The sequence below is a fragment of the Lycium ferocissimum genome, chromosome 4 (genome assembly GCF_029784015.1).
Source record: "Lycium ferocissimum isolate CSIRO_LF1 chromosome 4, AGI_CSIRO_Lferr_CH_V1, whole genome shotgun sequence".
NCBI lineage: Eukaryota > Viridiplantae > Streptophyta > Magnoliopsida > Solanales > Solanaceae > Lycium > Lycium ferocissimum.
This window is the reverse complement of record NC_081345.1, coordinates 34,155,459-34,172,628: the sequence shown is the minus strand read 5'-3', so window position 1 is coordinate 34,172,628 and position 17,170 is coordinate 34,155,459. Positions and strand designations below refer to the sequence as shown.

At 33.1% G+C, this 17,170-nt stretch overlaps 2 protein-coding genes across 6 annotated transcripts; one reads left to right on the top strand and one right to left on the bottom strand.

Annotated features, from left to right (window-relative positions):
• The first annotated feature begins 869 nt into the window (after positions 1-869).
• LOC132052462 (diamine oxidase [copper-containing] 1, peroxisomal) lies at positions 870-7,672 on the top strand. Of its 4 annotated transcripts, XM_059444012.1 has the most exons (13): positions 1,432-1,470; positions 1,584-1,658; positions 1,953-2,062; positions 2,191-2,496; positions 3,332-3,444; positions 3,538-3,868; positions 3,956-4,171; positions 4,253-4,489; positions 4,916-5,101; positions 5,200-5,340; positions 5,901-6,169; positions 6,366-6,447; positions 7,324-7,672. In XM_059444012.1, exons 3-13 carry the CDS (start codon positions 1,964-1,966, stop codon positions 7,459-7,461), a joined length of 2,118 nt encoding a protein of 705 aa, XP_059299995.1. In that variant the 5' UTR covers positions 1,432-1,470; positions 1,584-1,658; positions 1,953-1,963; the 3' UTR covers positions 7,462-7,672. The 4 variants fall into 4 exon arrangements, with proteins under 4 accessions (XP_059299992.1, XP_059299995.1, XP_059299996.1 ...); XM_059444009.1 differs by lacking the exons at positions 1,432-1,470; positions 1,584-1,658 and adding an exon at positions 870-1,009; XM_059444013.1 differs by lacking the exon at positions 1,432-1,470 and having other exon boundaries at positions 1,486-1,651.
• A 379-nt stretch (positions 7,673-8,051) lies between these two features.
• On the bottom strand, positions 8,052-9,750 carry LOC132052463 (transcription factor MYB86-like). 2 transcript variants are annotated; one of them, XM_059444015.1, is made up of 4 exons: positions 9,217-9,750; positions 8,999-9,128; positions 8,650-8,845; positions 8,287-8,470 (listed from the first exon to the last, which is right to left on the bottom strand). In XM_059444015.1, the coding sequence occupies exons 1-4, from the start codon at positions 9,341-9,343 to the stop codon at positions 8,426-8,428; spliced, it is 498 nt and encodes a 165-aa protein (XP_059299998.1). In that variant the 5' UTR covers positions 9,344-9,750; the 3' UTR covers positions 8,287-8,425. The 2 variants fall into 2 exon arrangements, with proteins under 2 accessions (XP_059299997.1, XP_059299998.1); XM_059444014.1 differs by having other exon boundaries at positions 8,052-8,845; positions 9,217-9,743.
• Positions 9,751-17,170: the final 7,420 nt, after the last annotated feature.

Sequence of the window (17,170 nt, the reverse complement as noted above, 5' to 3'; positions counted from 1 at the left end):
CCAGAATGTTTCCATCATCCACAAAGAGAGTAAATTTCTCAAGTTAAGGAAATTGTGGTATAAAGTTATTTTTGCTTTATTTTGTGTCAATAAAGTTATTCAATTTGTGTGCTATATTTTTAAAAATTACTATAGTTGAATTATGAACTTGATTTGTCGAATTTTTATTAGCACTTTAAAATTCTTTATACTCTCTCCGTCTCATATTAGTTGGCCATATTACTAAAAATATATGTCCCAAAATACTTGTCCATTTACAAAATCAAGATACAATTAATTAGTATCTTTTCTATTTTATCCTTAACATTAATTATTTTTTAAAGCAACCAATATTGATTAGAGTGCAATTTATTGGAGAGAGATAAAGGTAATATAGTAAAAATACACTTTCATTTATGATTTCTTAAAGAAAGATATAAAGTAGAAAATGATCAACTAATATGGAACGGAAGGAGTACATAATAGTATATCATATGTGACCATGTAGTAGCGTAGTAATAAAATTTAGTGAAAAATATTTAGTTGGTATCATTTTCAGTTCTCACCAAAACTAGAAATTATTTGTCCAGCGTTAATCGAAAAATCTCAAAATAAGAAATATACTACTACTCCTAGTAGAAGTATTATTTATGGACGTCATATTATGAGTTAAATAAAAAAGAAGTATTGTTTGTTTGTTTGTTTGTTTTCAAATTGCCAGCTCTCTCTCTCTCTAACAAACTACCTATATATACTCTCGCTCGCATTGTGCCACTCACAACGTAGAAACAACATTCGTCAGTCAACAAGTATTGAGCAGAGAGGGATATATAGTGGCGAGAAACGCACCCGAGAGTGTTGTTGGTGATTGATTGCTGCATGTCAGTACCAGTACTAGTCCCAACAATGGCCGCAAAGGTGACTACTGCTTCCGTCGTCCGTCGTGAAACCTCTGCCGTGGACGATGAACCGCCGGTGATGACGTCACTTGTTAACTCTCAAATACCTTCCTCCAACTCCTCTACCAAAGGTATGCGTGTATGTGTGTGTATTTTAACTCTTTCGGCCATCGGACTTCGGAGTATATTCATGGTTTGTAATTTCGCGGTTTGCATGTTTGAATTTCCTGCGGTACTTAATTCACGGATATATATATATATAAATGGCGGCTCCGATGCATTAATAAATTATTTCTAACTGCTCTCGACAAATTTCATGTGATTTGCTGGTTTTAATTTTGGTATTGGAGAAGGAAGTTTTATTGAATAGGTTACAGTAGAATTGTTGCTGATCTAATTAATTAAACCTTTGTTTAGTCAACAGTCGGGTTTACTTTTTAACTTTGCCTGTGTAAGTGCACAATTCACGTGGTCCAAAAATCATTTAGATTGCTGTTATATACTATTTTATTCATGCAATTATTAACGTAGAGTTCTATCCTTTTTAATTGAAAATCAGCTCATCAACTACGCCTAACTTTCAAATTATTGGGTGAGACCAGTTAGATGAATCATTTTTATATCCATTTTGCTCTATTCCGGTGTATTTTGTTCCAGTTTAGAGGATCTACTATAGTTAAAACCTTTTTTTTTCGAGAACCGTAGCGTCCGGGCCAGCTTGCGCACACCTCGACTAATTCCACGGGATTCCCGCCACCTCCCACCAACAACCTGTAACAGGTAACTCTGTCCATCAAGGCTAGGACAGATGGGAGAAAATCACCTAATGTTTTTGTCTCTGCTGAGATTTGAATATGGGATCTCATGGTTCTTGATTTATTTGTATTTATTTGTAGTTAAACTACTTTTACATTGATTGTTAACCTACTATGTCCTTCCTCTTTTCTATGGAGATGGGACTGATTATTTTTTTTGCGAAACAAGAATAAATACAAAAAAGATGTTAAAGGAGGGAGCTTGTTATTGGAGTAGTTGGTAAGATGTCCAATGCTTGATGATTCTATGTTTATGCAGGGATCCAAATCATGTCAAGAGCTCAAACTTGTCATCCTTTGGACCCTTTATCTGCTGCTGAGATCTCTGTGGCTGTAGCAACCGTTAGAGCTGCCGGTGATACACCTGAGGTTCTTAATCACTACTATCTTTTTTTCATCCATATGTTGTTGTAACAATGGAACAAGTATTAGTTGAACAACAGGACATCTTTTGCTCTCGTATTCCACTAACTCTTTTTGTTTCTTTAACATTTTAGGTTAGAGATGGCATGCGGTTTGTTGAGGTGGTTCTGTTGGAACCAGATAAAACTTTTGTTGCACTCGCAGATGCCTATTTCTTCCCACCTTTTCAATCGTCATTGATGCCCAGAACCAAAGGAGGACTTCTTGTTCCTTCTAAACTTCCTCCAAGGCGAGCTAGACTTATTGTTTACAATAAGAAAACAAATGAGACAAGCATATGGATCGTTCAGCTAACTGAAGTACATGCTATTGCTCGAGGTGGACAACACAGGGGAAAAGTGATTACATCCAAAGTTGTTCCAGATGTTCAACCACCTATAGTATGCACTTAACTCATGTTTAGAACTTCAAAAGATTAGAAGTACATGAACAGTAGATGCAATTAGGTTACCAAAGAAAAGAAATGGGATTACTAAGTAAGAGCAATAGAAACTTCTTATTATGTTTTAAACTAAATGCTTTCACCCTACGCTCCAATAATTATTCATGAATTTCAACTCTATTTGCAATGACGGTCATCTTTTGGTTTGCTTTAGAATGTTCATTTGGCTAGATTCACTGATTAATTTAAGAACATTTTTGAAGTAGTGAATACCTCCATCTTAACGGAACATTTAATTGAATTTCCTAGTGGTAAGTTATTGTTTCTTTAGTTTCTATCAAGTGGTCTTGTAATACTGGTGTTCTAGAGATTCTAAAAACAATATGAAACAAAAGAGTCGGTAGAATTTGTCTTTTCTAGTACTGGCATATAGAGTTGGAAACAACTGGGAGTAAGTATATGAGCCAAACTGAACATATTTGATGCCACAAGACTGGGGCTAATCGTATTTGTTTCCTCTCATAATGCATTTTCCTATTTTTGTATTTGCCCATCCTATATATATTTTTATTTACTTACATTAATTCACTTATTCTCTCTTCGTAATGAACTGCATGTGTTTTCTTTCCTGTCATATGGAACATAGAGCATTCTTATATACCAAAAGCAGAAGAAATTTTGCATAGAAAGTTCTGCTATAGTCAACCCAAAAGAATGTTGAAGTTTACAAATTTTAAGTGCTTTGGCTTAAGTGAGTTGTAATATATGTCATCTCTTTAGATTTCAGTAATCCTCAGTTTTTACAAATGATCTCAACTTTGTTCTGATTGTAGGATGCACAAGAGTATGCTGACTGTGAATCCGCGGTTAAAAATTATCCTCCTTTTATTGAAGCAATGAAGAAAAGGGGTATTGATGACATGGACCTTGTGATGGTTGACCCCTGGTTAGTTGAAATGTTCTTGAATTTTCCCATTCCTTCTCCTTTAAGAATTGTTTTCTTATCCAATTGCATTTTTACCTGAATATGCTCCGACAGGTGCGTTGGTTATCACAGTGAAGCTGATGCTCCTAGCCGCAGGCTTGCCAAACCACTGGTATTCTGCAGAACAGAGAGCGACTGCCCAATGGAAAATGGATATGCGAGACCAGTTGAAGGAATACATGTGCTTGTTGATGTGCAAAACATGCAGGTGATAGAGTTCGAAGACCGCAAAGTTGTACCTTTACCTCCAGCTGATCCACTGAGGAATTACACTGCTGGCGAGACAAGAGGAGGGGTTGATCGAAGTGATGTGAAACCCCTACAAATTATTCAGCCAGAGGGTCCAAGCTTTCGCGTCGATGGGAACTACGTACAATGGCAAAAGGTAAATTCTTTTTCCAGTCTAATATGCAATGAAGGATTATTTGCCTATATATATAACGTGGCCATTCTTTGACTTTCTCTATGACAGTGGAACTTCCGAGTAGGTTTCACCCCTAGGGAGGGTTTGGTTATACACTCTGTGGCATATCTTGATGGTAGCAGGGGTCGAAGATCCATAGCTCATAGGTTGAGTTTTGTGGAGATGGTTGTCCCCTATGGAGATCCAAATGATCCACATTACAGAAAGAATGCATTTGATGCAGGAGAAGATGGCCTTGGAAAGAATGCTCATTCACTTAAGAGGGTAGATTTTACAATTCTATGGTTCAATTAAACATTTGGCTTTTGAACTGTAAATGCTAATATAACTAAAACACCACTGCAGGGATGTGATTGCTTGGGATACATAAAGTACTTCGATGCCAATTTTACAAATTTCACCGGAGGAGTAGAAACTATCGAAAATTGTGTATGTTTGCATGAAGAAGATCACGGGATGCTTTGGAAGCATCAAGATTGGAGAACTGGCCTTGCTGAAGTTAGACGGTCTAGACGACTGACAGTTTCTTTTATTTGCACTGTGGCCAATTATGAATATGGATTCTACTGGCACTTTTACCAGGCAAGAATAAGAAAATCATTATCAGGCAATCCTGATGTGTTTACATGTTCAAAAGAAATCAGGTGACATTGAAGTGTTATCAAGTTCACGTTTTATTTCAATTCAAAGAAAAGAAAGCATGTAGATCAAAACTGCTTGTAACTCCCGTCGTGTTTATGATTCTATTACAAACAAATTTTTCTTTAAAACGCGAACCAACGTTATTAGTTTGTTTAATTGAGTTAGATCCAAATACTCTGTTACTTGGGCTATTTGCTTTTGTTTCTCTTTCTTAGCCAAAAGAAAAGGAGTAGCAGAAGTTTGCATTCATCGCCAAGAACTTTCTTGATTTGTTCGCATCTATTTTGCATAGATGTCTTTGCTGATTTTAAATATGTTTAGTTCCACTGATCATTTTGAAACGATATGTATACATTGTGGCTGCAGGATGGGAAAATTGAAGCAGAAGTCAAACTCACAGGAATTCTCAGTTTGGGAGCATTGCAACCTGGAGAATCTCGTAAATATGGAACCACAATAACATCAGGATTGTATGCACCTGTTCATCAGCACTTCTTTGTTGCTCGTATGAATATGGCTGTTGATTGTAAGCCAGGAGAAGCACACAATCAGGTATTTTGTTGAACAAGTTTGCTTGTGCTGCCGAAATTTAAGTAATTTCATACCTTCAGTTTCAAGTTTGTAATCTTTCTATTCCGAGTATTCTCCAGATTGCTGAAGTAAATGTCAAAGTTGAAGAACCAGGGAAGGAAAATGTTCACAATAATGCATTCTATGCTGAAGAAACACTGCTTAGGTCTGAATTGCAAGCAATGCGTGACTGTGATCCTTTATCTGCTCGTCATTGGATTGTAAGAAGCCTTACCAGACTGTATCCTCCTTTTTTTGATAGAAACTGTATTTCATTCTGCTTTCCTAGCAGAGTATCTGCTGAGATATGTACACATAGTAGAATGTGATCCTTAAACGTGGCCACTGACTGTTGAGGGAGCTAAAGTCCTTAGTCGTATGACCAATCGTTGTGTCATTTTTAGCGATTTAACCGAAATTGATCACCTTATTCCTCCACTCTTATCATCAAAGCTGATCTTAAGACGTTTCTGAGGCTTGTTTGGCGGTACGGGTTTGGCATAAGAGTACTCTATGTTACACTCATCTGAAAATCACTAACTTTCGTTGAGTTTTTTGCTCTTTGGTTAGATCTGTTTGGTGAGCTTAAGGTTGCAGATGAAAATTTCAATGACACGCAGGGTTACACATTATTTATACATGTGGTTTTGTGGAGTCAATTTAAGATTCAAAAGTTTCTAGCTCAAAACACCAAGGAAACTGGTGGAAAAAATCTATTACAAGCATTCCCTTACCCTAATGCTGGAGCCATCAATTTGACTGTGAAGATCTGATTTTGCAGGTTAGGAACACAAGAACAGCCAACAGAACAGGACAGCTAACAGGGTACAAGCTGGTACCTGGTCCGAACTGTTTGCCATTGGCTGGTCCTGAGGCTAAGTTCTTGAGAAGAGCGGCATTTTTGAAGCACAATCTATGGGTTACACAATATGCACCTGGAGAAGATTTTCCTGGGGGAGAGTTCCCTAATCAAAACCCACGTGTTGGTGAGGGATTAGCTTCTTGGGTTAAGCAAGATCGTTCTCTGGAAGAAAGTGATATCGTTCTCTGGTTAGTTTCTTGGCAACCCTCAAATTATGTTATTACATTGGAGGTTCAGGCTTCAATTGTTTTACAAAACATCCACGTTTAATTTCCTAAACTTTCCAGATGTGGAACTTCAAGTTCCTAGAATAAAACTTTTGTTAAAACATGTTTGAGAAGTTGCCTATTCCTTGAAGTTCTGATATACACAGTTTATCACTAGGTATGTTTTTGGAATCACGCATGTTCCACGGTTGGAGGACTGGCCTATTATGCCTGTTGAACATATCGGCTTTATGCTTCAGGTATTCTGGAGTCACAGATGTTTTGTGTTTATGTTATCTCCGCTGGTTTTTCTCCTTATCTTTGTCATCAACTTCTGGTTATATATTGTGTTACCTTTTACTTAATCTACCAAAGAGCTGACTATGTATTGTATTGCCACTTTGGGTGCAATTACTCATTCATACATATATTGGCTATGTTTGTGATAGAATAATTAGTCAAACATAAACTTAGAGCTGAATATTGGAAGTATTAGCACTGGAGTAAAGGGTCATGAAATATCTGTTGGAGTCCCACATTGGTCTCTTTATGGTCTTGGGCAGTTCTCCCCTCATGAGTAGCTTTTGGTGTTGGGTTAGACCCAAGGTCCATATCTTCACATGGTATCAAAATCAGAACCATCCCTTTTTATTATATCTCTTCTGTAATAATTTGCTTATTGATTGTCCAAGTTTAGCAATGACTTTATCCAACTCCAGAAACCCTCTGCAGTAAAGCATTCGTCGTGAAAACTACTGGCGAAAAAAATATTTGTTGTGAAAACTATTAAGTTCCAGCTGCCTGCTGATTTGGAAGATTCATATTCTGGAAATAAAATGCATCAGTGTGATTTTTGCTTAATGTAACGTGGAAAACTTAACTCAGTCTATGTTAATTTCATTTCATATTTAGTGTTAAATCCACAAGAGTTGTGAAAATTGACAGCTAAAAAGGTCGAACTCCCTAACTAGTTTTGGACTGAAACATGATTGATTGATCGATCAATAAAATGCGGAATACTCGTGTTGTAACTTTGATTTAGTTATGTACTCATAATGGCATATGGATTTATGATTTAGGTTCCATTTGTCCCTAACCTCTTCAGTTTAAGTAATGCTTCTTTCTGTTTGGTGCAGCCACACGGATTCTTTAACTGCTCTCCCGCTGTAGATGTACCTCCACCTCGGGGATGTAACTCGCAAAGTAAAGACAATGATGTTTCAGAAAATGGTGTAGCAAAGCCCACTACCCCTGGTTTGATAGCCAAGCTTTGAAGATTTTCTAATTCAGAAAATAGTCATATTATCTGCACATACACAAAAACACGCGATCTTCAATTTCTTTTTCCCTTTCAATAAGTCCTGAAAATTGGTGCTGCCACATGGATATTGCTCATGTGAATGATATGTTGCAGCAAAGCATGTCCTGTTCATTGATCTTAAACATTCTTATTTGGAAATCTAATAATTCTCGCTTTCTTTGCATTATATTCTGAATGGTATAAGCTCTATCACCAGAGCATAGAACTACTGACAAGGATCTGTCAAGTGGCAAGATTAAGCACTTCAATCTGTAAAAGTCTCGGGTTCAATTCTTGTGATAGTAGGATGGTTTTACACGTATTAGTTATTGATTGCAGGTAAATTCGTACTTGCTCGTAATATTTCATCAATTGATTGATTGATAACTCACACTTCAACTATATTTGCTATCTGGTGATGGAACTCCTGAAAAAGAAAAAAAAATGGCTTGGACCAAGTCGGACGTACGAATTTAGATTCTACGAATTCAAATGTACAACCAACTTCTTAATCATTCGAAAATGTCACAAAACATTTTAATCTAAACTCCTCAGACACTGCAATAGTAAAGAACTGCAATTTTGGCCATAACTTTACAAAGAAGGAAGAAAACAGAGGAAGAAGAGAAGATTCTCACCTCAAAGTCTCCTCGAGTACAGTTTAGTATATTGGTATGTATATCGGAAAAGGTAAACTCGAAAATAAAAAGAGAAGATCGAATTTACATTTTTAGATATGGTGAAACACATCAAGATTTTCCCCACTTAAGACTTGAGATAAGGAACTCAATGGATTATTATTACTGAAATCTTCTTCATTCTTGATCCCATCATAAGGATACTGAAACAAAGAATCTATTTTGTTCTCAGCATCCCATTTCAATTCTTGTGCACCCTCCAACATTTCATTCATCTGAATTCCAGCAGAACTATTATGGCTAATCATATTTGAACTGTTGCTTGTACTCATTCTTGAAGTTGAACTGTCAGAAAAATCACTTTCTGTCATGAGTCCATGTTCAAAACTTGTTACACTTGGCATTGAGCAAAACCCAAAATTTGTATTCCCCTCAATTTGGTTCTGATGATCATAAGGCACAATTGGATTCACATTTGCTTGGAATTCATACAGAAAAAGAGGATCAAAGATTTGTTTACTCACATTGGATCCATAAGGCCCAATTGGATTCACATTTTCTGTACAATTTGTCTCATTTCTTACTTGGTTTTCACTTAGTGGCTTGTGGGTATTTGGATCAATCCCTCGCTTTATTAGCTTCTTCTTCAAATATGAATTCCAGTAATTCTTTATCTCATTATCTGTTCTCCCTGGTAATTGTGTTGCAATTTGTGCCCATCTGGCACCAAAAAATAACAAATAAACACTTGTCAAACCAACCCAAAAGATGAAGAAAATTAAATAAGCAAAAAGGAAACATCTTTAGTTTAAATTCTTTTTTTTTTTTTTTTTTTTTTTTTTTTGGGTCTTATAAAGAAAAACAATTAATGACCTGTTTCCAAGATTTTCATGGAGAGTAATGATCATTTCCTCTTCTTCTTGTGAAAACATTCCTCTTTTAAGATCAGGCCTTAGGTAATTTATCCATCTCAATCTGCAACTCTTTCCGCATCTTTGTAAACCTGAGAATTTGTCACACGCATAAAAATATTATGCCAAGGAAAAAAAAAATCAGCAGAATGAAGTTAATGAAAATAGCAAAATATATACCAGCTAATTTAGGGACTGAACTCCAGCAGCCAACACCAAATCTAGTGATATAATTGTACAATTTTTCATCTTCTTCTGGTGACCACAATCCTTTCCTTAGCTTCTCTTTAACAGAGTGGCGCCCCATTTACTATGTGCAGCCTAAGGTTTTCAAAAAGTTTAATGGTCGAGTAAGAAATAAGAGTAGTAGATCATATTCGACGAAAGCAAAAAAAAAAAATAGAATAATTGGACTCTAAATTACAAGATTATAACTTTAGTGACCATTGTTTGGAATGAAAGATTAAGGCTAATATATAATATCAAGATGTCTAGAGTGATGTCATAGTTGGAATTTAAGGTCCAAGAGCTAGAGTTGATGAGAAGAAGCAAGGTGGGGGAATTAAGTGGTTTTTACGCAAATTTGGTGATGCTTTTTGGATTGGATCTTAAGATAACTTTGGGCTCTATATAATTATTATAACTTTCTAGGGAAAAAGAGGAAGAAGCAGCTAAAGCATAAGATAAATGAGTACAAATACACCTTAAGCTGGTAGTCAAGAATAGCAGGTGTCCATCTTTCACAATAACAGGACTATGCATTTTTCTTGATAACGATAGTATTTAGACCAACTTAATACATTTTCACCATTTCACAGGGTATCCTTTACATTTCATCCATATAAGTATTGAGTAATTCTATAGTCCACCCATCAAGATTAATAGCCTATTTTGCCAAGCTTTCAAAATTTACTTTTGAAAAATATTTTTTGAGAGAACCGCTTTTTGAAAAGTAGTTCTAGAAAGTAGCAATTTGTGTTTGACTACTCAATTGAAAATATTTGAGTCAATATTAGAGCGGGGGCGGAGCCACATACGGCGACAGGGTTCATTTGAACTCCTTCGGCGGAAAATTCACTGTTTATACATGCTTAAAATTATTTTTTATGTATAGATAGTAGATGTTGAACTCCCTTGGGCTTCTTCGTATGTTTACTTCTTCATATTTTGAATCCCCTTACCGCAAATCCTGGCTTCCGCCATTGTATTAGAGTGACAAATTATGCTTGGCCGGCAAAAGTGCTTCTGGGAAAAAAAAAACTACTTTTGTAACTTATGAAAAACATTTATTACTAAACTTGGTCAAACACCTCAACTTTCTAAAATAAGCACTTTTTAAAAAAAGAATACTTTTAGCTTCCTAAAATCTTCCAAACTCGCTATAAGACCAGTATTATCAGGGGTGGAACTCGCATGGAAGTACCGATTCCTTAGAATCCTATACATTTGTTGAAACATTCCACTAAATCTATACAACAACGACAACAAGAAACTCAGTATAATAAAATTAAAAAATTCATTAAATATGTATAATAATAAAATTCAAAATCTATAAACTTTAAAATCAGAACACATGAACTTTACATTTTGGTCCCCGGAGTATTATACATTATGAATGACATTTGTGAATGTTACTAGTTACTACTAATATGTCTGCTTCACAAACAGTAGGATAGGATATGATGAGGTATCCGTAGTACGAGGATAGGGGACCTTTTACTGTTAAGCAATAGTAATTGTAATCGCACCTATCCTGTAACCTCAAATTCAGCACTGTAGTCATAGTGAGATTGGACCATTTCTTATTTTGTTTGACAGTCATTTTCGACTAAAAATTCAATAGTACATTAATTCTTTATTTCAAAAGAATCTTACTACAAGTTTGAATTAAAAGGAAGAATTACTTCATCTATTTTCTGCATGATGTTTCCATCTTCTGGGCCCATTTTTTTTTTTCGTAGAAAAAGAACAAGTTTTTCAATCTTGAAGGAAGACGTACGCAAGGTGAAAGAAAAGGAAATTTAGTGCATTTGGACGACTTTAGTAATTTATCTATGTAGGTTTGAGTATTTGGAATCTGGAATACACTAGCCCAATTAATGTAGATTTTGTAGTGTATGGCCCATTTCGGCAAAAAATTATACTATTTATACATAGTTAAAATATTTTTTATATATATATAGTACATGTTGAACCCCCTTTGCTTCTTCGTGTGTTCACTTTATCATATTTTGAACTTTTTTAGTAAAATTTTTTGCTCCGCCACTGAGAGTTCTTTTTAGTAACGGATCTAGGATTTAAAGTTTATGGGTTTCAACTGTGATCTCAAGTTAATATACAAATAAGATCAATAGCCCTTTTTCCACTAAGTTATTATAAGTTATAGTGACTTAGAAATAGGTTTGGTTGTTGATAATGTATAGTGCTGCTTTGTTACATAGAAGATAGGTCAGTAGAGGAGAAGCTTGCTGAAGTTCTGGGGCATATGTTCATTACTCAGTCGTTTTTTTGCTTGTATTGCTTATCCAGTTTTGCTAATAAAATCTGTTATTTACCAAGAAAATATTTGACTAATCACATGTGTCATTTAATTACTTGAAATGTGGATTTGATCTCTTTGCTTATGAATATTCATAATCTTTTAGAATTATCAACCATTTTACTATTTAATTACCCGTGTCTTATGTTAAACTTGTATCATTACTCCATATTTGAGAATAATAAACTTTAAGAATAGTCCAAATATAACATTTGCTCATAAAGGGATCAAATGCATATATTTTAATTAATGGAAGGTTAACGTGTTAAGTTACATATCACAAGGAATAAAAGAGTTGTTCTCTCTATATATTAATAACTTGGTTCATAATAAAATATTTATAGATATTTAGTTGATTTTTAATACACATACACATAGAGTTTGCGCGATGAAATCTATATTGGCTTTCCGTTCCATGAACTCACAGTCATAAGTTACATGTAATTAAATCCGCCTCCGACCGCTTTCTATCAAGAATTTTTTTATTTTAGAACTTGAACCTGAAATTTCCAATTAAAAATGGATGGATATCGTCTATTCCAACACCTTCCTGGACGGGCGTACATATATTTGTGGATGAGAATGAAAGGAACAAATTGAAGATCGACCGACACAAAGTTTTGAACAAAGAATTCAAAAAGGGAAGGACCGAAAATGATTTGGCTGATGTAATTTATAGTCCTTAGAAAGGGACATTATCTTGGTGGGGAAAAAAAGGGAAATTTTAGTTGGAAATAATATCCCATGCTTATTGCTTGCATGCAAAGTCATTCTCATTAAGAAAAAAAAAAATATACTTCCTCCATCTCAAATTATTTATCTTCGTTATTAAAAATAGTTGTCTCAAATTATTTATCATTTTAGAAGTTCAAGTGATAATTAATTATTTTTTCTCCATTTTAAGAAAAAACCAAAATAATAATTACACATCATACGTCCTCCATTACTCAAAATTATTTGTAATTACACTCTCCAATTATGGGGGGGGCTGAGAATTAGGGTGTAATTAAAAATGTTTTTTTAGTTTGTTATTTTTTTACTTTAATTTCTTTTTATTTTTAATTTCTATTATTTTAATTTTTTTGATTTTTAATTTTTTTTTATTTCTATCATTTTAATTTCTTTTTTATTTTTACTTTTGAATTATTTTTATTTTTAAAATGTATTTTTCTTTTTATATTATTTATTTTTCATTTTCTTTCTTCTCATTCCCAACCTTTACTTCCTTAATTGTAGTATTTTTTTTTTTATTCATTTAGTAACCTTGTTATTATTCTAATATTTGAAACTACACCTCTTAATATTGGAAAGAATGAGTCATTAACAAACTTGACATATAACAGTTTATTAAAGTAGAATTTCAATGTCAAAGTTATAGACTTATATTTTTCCTTTCTTTGAATTATTTACTTAAGTAACTTACTTAATGTTGGAATTTGACATAAGAGATAGTTGAACTTTTTCTTTTGGATTTTGAATTTAGATATTTAATTTTAAGTTTAGTAGCACTTACATTTGATGGATTTTTGTGTCAAAATTTGAATAATGTTATGGCATTATATTTATTAATATTATTTTTTTGTCAAACATTTAATCCATGACGTTTCACAAAAAAAGTCTTCTTTTAAGTTTTATAATTAATTAAAATTAAATATTAATTTGAAAAATATATATCAATTATTTTTGTTACAATATTAGTTACAAATATATGATTATTAATTAATATATTTTCAAGAAACAATGAGCTATTAAATAGCGAATTTGATATCATTTATAAAGGCAATATTTTTTAAATATTAATTTTAAATTTTTTATAATTAAATTTTATTTTTAAATTAAACACCTAATTACACTTCGGCTGTAATTACACCGTAATTACGTTATGACAAACAAATAGTCGCTGTAATTACACTTGTAATTACTAGGTCAATTACTACCTTAGTAATTACACCAATTCCAATTACCAGGTGGCTTTCCAAACAGGCCCTTAGTAGAATTTTGTGATGATGCATAAGTAGAGTAAACATTTAAGGAATTTTTACCTGTCATAACTACTCCTAAGACTTAATTATGGATAGTAACTAACTTTTTAGATATTTAAGTTTAGTAGCTACATTATTCAAAATTTACATTTCATAGCTACCCCAACTTTTTTAATTAAATGTATTTCGAATAATCCCTAAGTTTTAATTCATGCCCACCAAGTGTATTTTCGGTGTATAGTGATTATTTTGTATTTCGATTTTGTATTTTGAAAAACGCGAATATGGCCGTACTAACAACGATTTTTGTATTTTCATGATCAAAAATGACGGGGATCAATAATTTTGTATTTCATTGTAATTCGAAAACGCGAAAATTCAAAAATACAAAAAAAGTAATTTTTTTGCAACTTATATTTATAAATTGTTAGAACCTATTAAAAGGTAATTATTTGTGTAAGCTTTATAACATTTAATGGAGAGAGATTATAATGTAGATATAAACAAGATAAAGTAGGTCAAATACCCCTTTTAATTAATTAAGACAAATAATTAGAGACGGAGGGAGTATTTTCAAGACTCATTATTAGAACTTGAAAACAAACACACATGCTGTACGGACAAATAATGTCATTTTCGCTGTTCAATAGGTTACCCAATTTGTCAAATAAGAGATAAGACTATGTCCAAGTATACAGATTACGTTATATTGATATTCATAGTTTAACTAGCTTGTCCAAAATAGTTACCAATTTTTGGCTTCTATCATATTCATGTAACAAAAGTTGAAACAGACACTGCATCACGTTCTTCCACGTATTGGTTCACGTGTCATTTTCAAAATTACCCTTATCTGACACTGTTTTTTTAATTTTTTTCTAAATGATTGAATCTCACTTACCCTCCTAAAATATAAGTGTTGGGAAAGGATACCTTCACATATTAAATAAGAACGATAACCTCTCTGTCCAATAATTTTTGGTGAAAATAAATAATTAATTTCAATAAAATAATAAAAAATCAGAATTTTTTTATTTTTATTTTGGAGGGAATAGTGTGTTAAAGTTTGCATCTAGTATGTTGGTGATTAAGAGTCCAAATTGTGATGGATCATATAGTTGCTACAAAAAAATGGGTAATTTGTGGAGGTTGAAAGTTGCAATTCGCGGAGGTTTTAGCCTCCATTAGTTGTTGGAAGAGGCTAAAACCTCTGCGAATTGCAACTTTCAATCTCCGCAAATTACCCATTTTTTTATAGTGAGTTTCTTGATCAATTCATATGACAATTAAGATCTTTGATACTTATGTTATTTAATGAATCATTGTTTTGGAACAATTGAATTTACACGGTCGTCATTGAGTTTGCATCTGCGTTGGAAATTTGTGTATTTACTGAGAAGCTCAACACATTAGTTGTCCTGCTTTAGAGTGCAAATAGAGGTGAATAGAAATGTAGTAATGGAATGCTCAATTGAGTGGAAGACGAACACTTCAATTCTTTCAATAGTTATTTTTCTTAAAGGGTTATGCTAGTCATAGCTGATTTTATTATAATCTGGTGTGCTTTGGAGGAAATTGTTAAGTGAAATTGTCAATGGAATAGGTGAATGAGACAATAATAAGAGTTATATATTTTTGTATTTAATTCTAAAAAGAAAAAGTTACTTAAAAACAAAAGATTCTTACATGAAAATATTGGACAGAGGGGGTTATCGTTCTCATTCAATATGTGAAGGGGTATCCTTTCCCAACTTTAAATGTTAGGGGTGTAAAGCGGGATTCACTCAAAAGATTTTCAACGAAAAATATTAGATAGGGGGGTTATCGTTCTCATTCAATGTGTGAGGGGTATCCTTTCCCAACCCTTTGGGTCGTTTGGTAGGATGGATTGGGTCGGATTGGATTATTAATCCAATGGAATTGAAATTAATCTTATGTTTGGTTGGTGGGATAACTACTTTGATATCCCATCCAATCCCATATACATGGGATAAGAGGTAGGATAAGTTATCCCACATAGAGGGTGGGATTAGTTATCCCATCTTATCCCACCCAATCCCATCTACATGGGATAACTTATACCTCCTACCAAACGACCCCCAAATGTTAGGGGAGTAAAGTGGGATTTACTCTTTATGATAGGGACCTTTGAAAGATCACATAACTTTTGCTATTTTTGTAAGGAGATTTCTAATATTACAGATGTTACGTGTTTAACTTGAGTACAACATTTAAGAAAGAATGAATGACTTTTGATATTGTGGTCTAGATTAAGTTATAGACATTGATAGTTATAAACCATGTCATTAACGGTAAAATGAAAAATTTAAATTTATTTATTTTTAAATATAAAAAGTGTCTTTCTTTCTGAAACAGGATATATAAGATTATATAAAAAAAAAAATACAATGTCCTTCAAGTAGGTAATTCATGCATAACTATCTATGTATTATTATTTGTCATATAACTTTAATCCCTAAAATATTATTCAATTAATGAAAGTATTTCTTCATATATAATTGATCATTTGTTTCCCGCTCTTTACTCTTCTTGGCATTAGGAGAAAATTAATTTCTCTATACTCTATGACTTAATGCAGATTTTCATTTTACAGTTACCACTCACATCCGCCATAAAACCTTTCAAATTTGTAGAAGCTAGCTACATGGATTTGAGATTGAAAAGAAAAAAGAAACAGATCTAATTTAAAGTAATTGGGGCCAGGGTGGTGGACCTATATTCGTAGATAATTAAAGTAGAGTCAAATCATAACTAAATTGGTATTTATGATGGAGAATATGAAACTTTAGTAAACAAACAATCAATTACTAAGTTGGGGGATTAGTGAAAGATGAAAATTTTTATGGTGTAAGAGACACAACTATTGGGTGGCAGCTTCCTCTCATACTTTGCCAAGTGAAAAAATGGGCTAAAGTCCCAGCTGTCCAATTTCTCTCTCTATTTCTTTCCTTTTTCAATTTTTTTGGTCTACCCCACCCCCCGGGCTCCTCCCACCCTTCTTTAATAGATGCTTTATTTGTTTACTCGATGAAACGTGTTTCTTTCCTATTCTAATGTTTTCATTAACTGAAAGTCCTTAATATGTACTTTCTCCGTTCTAAAAAAATTATCTTAATTTAATTTGACACAAAATTTAAAAAATAAAGGAATATATTTAAAATGTGCGGTCCAAAACAAGCCTTAGATATTTGTGTGGATCAGGAAATCATCTCATAAAATTAAATTGTTTCTAACTATGTAAAATGTGTCAATTTTTTTTATTAAGCTATCAAAAAAAGGGAGACAATCTTTTTGGGACGGAGCAAGTACCTTTTTTAACAATTATTTTATATGTAGTATATTATTTTTATACTAATTTTAAGTATTTTAATATAAGCTTTCATCAAAATTTTATTTTTTTCTATTAATTTTATCTCTGATAGACTAATAGGTTTTAGGCCTTAAGGCCATTTCTTAAAAGAAAAAACATGAATCAAAATCAATTTATGTAAGAAAAACTATGAGATATTTAGCTATAGGTTTTTTATATTTCTTATAAACATTATTCATCTAATTAAAGCTCATAAATCTCAAGACATTCTTCATAATTCAA

Coding starts and splice junctions, on each gene's coding strand:
- LOC132052462 (XM_059444009.1), top strand. CDS start 886: ATGGCCGCAAAGGTGACTACTGCTTCCGTCGTCCGTCGTGAAACCTCT. Junction 2,063..2,190: donor CTGCCGGTGATACACCTGAG/GTTCTTAATCAC, acceptor TTAACATTTTAG/GTTAGAGATGGCATGCGGTT. Junction 3,869..3,955: donor ACTACGTACAATGGCAAAAG/GTAAATTCTTTT, acceptor TCTCTATGACAG/TGGAACTTCCGAGTAGGTTT.
- LOC132052463 (XM_059444014.1), bottom strand. CDS start 9,343: ATGGGGCGCCACTCTGTTAAAGAGAAGCTAAGGAAAGGATTGTGGTCA. Junction 9,129..9,216: donor TTCAGTCCCTAAATTAGCTG/GTATATATTTTG, acceptor ACAAATTCTCAG/GTTTACAAAGATGCGGAAAG. Junction 8,846..8,998: donor CATGAAAATCTTGGAAACAG/GTCATTAATTGT, acceptor TTTTGGTGCCAG/ATGGGCACAAATTGCAACAC.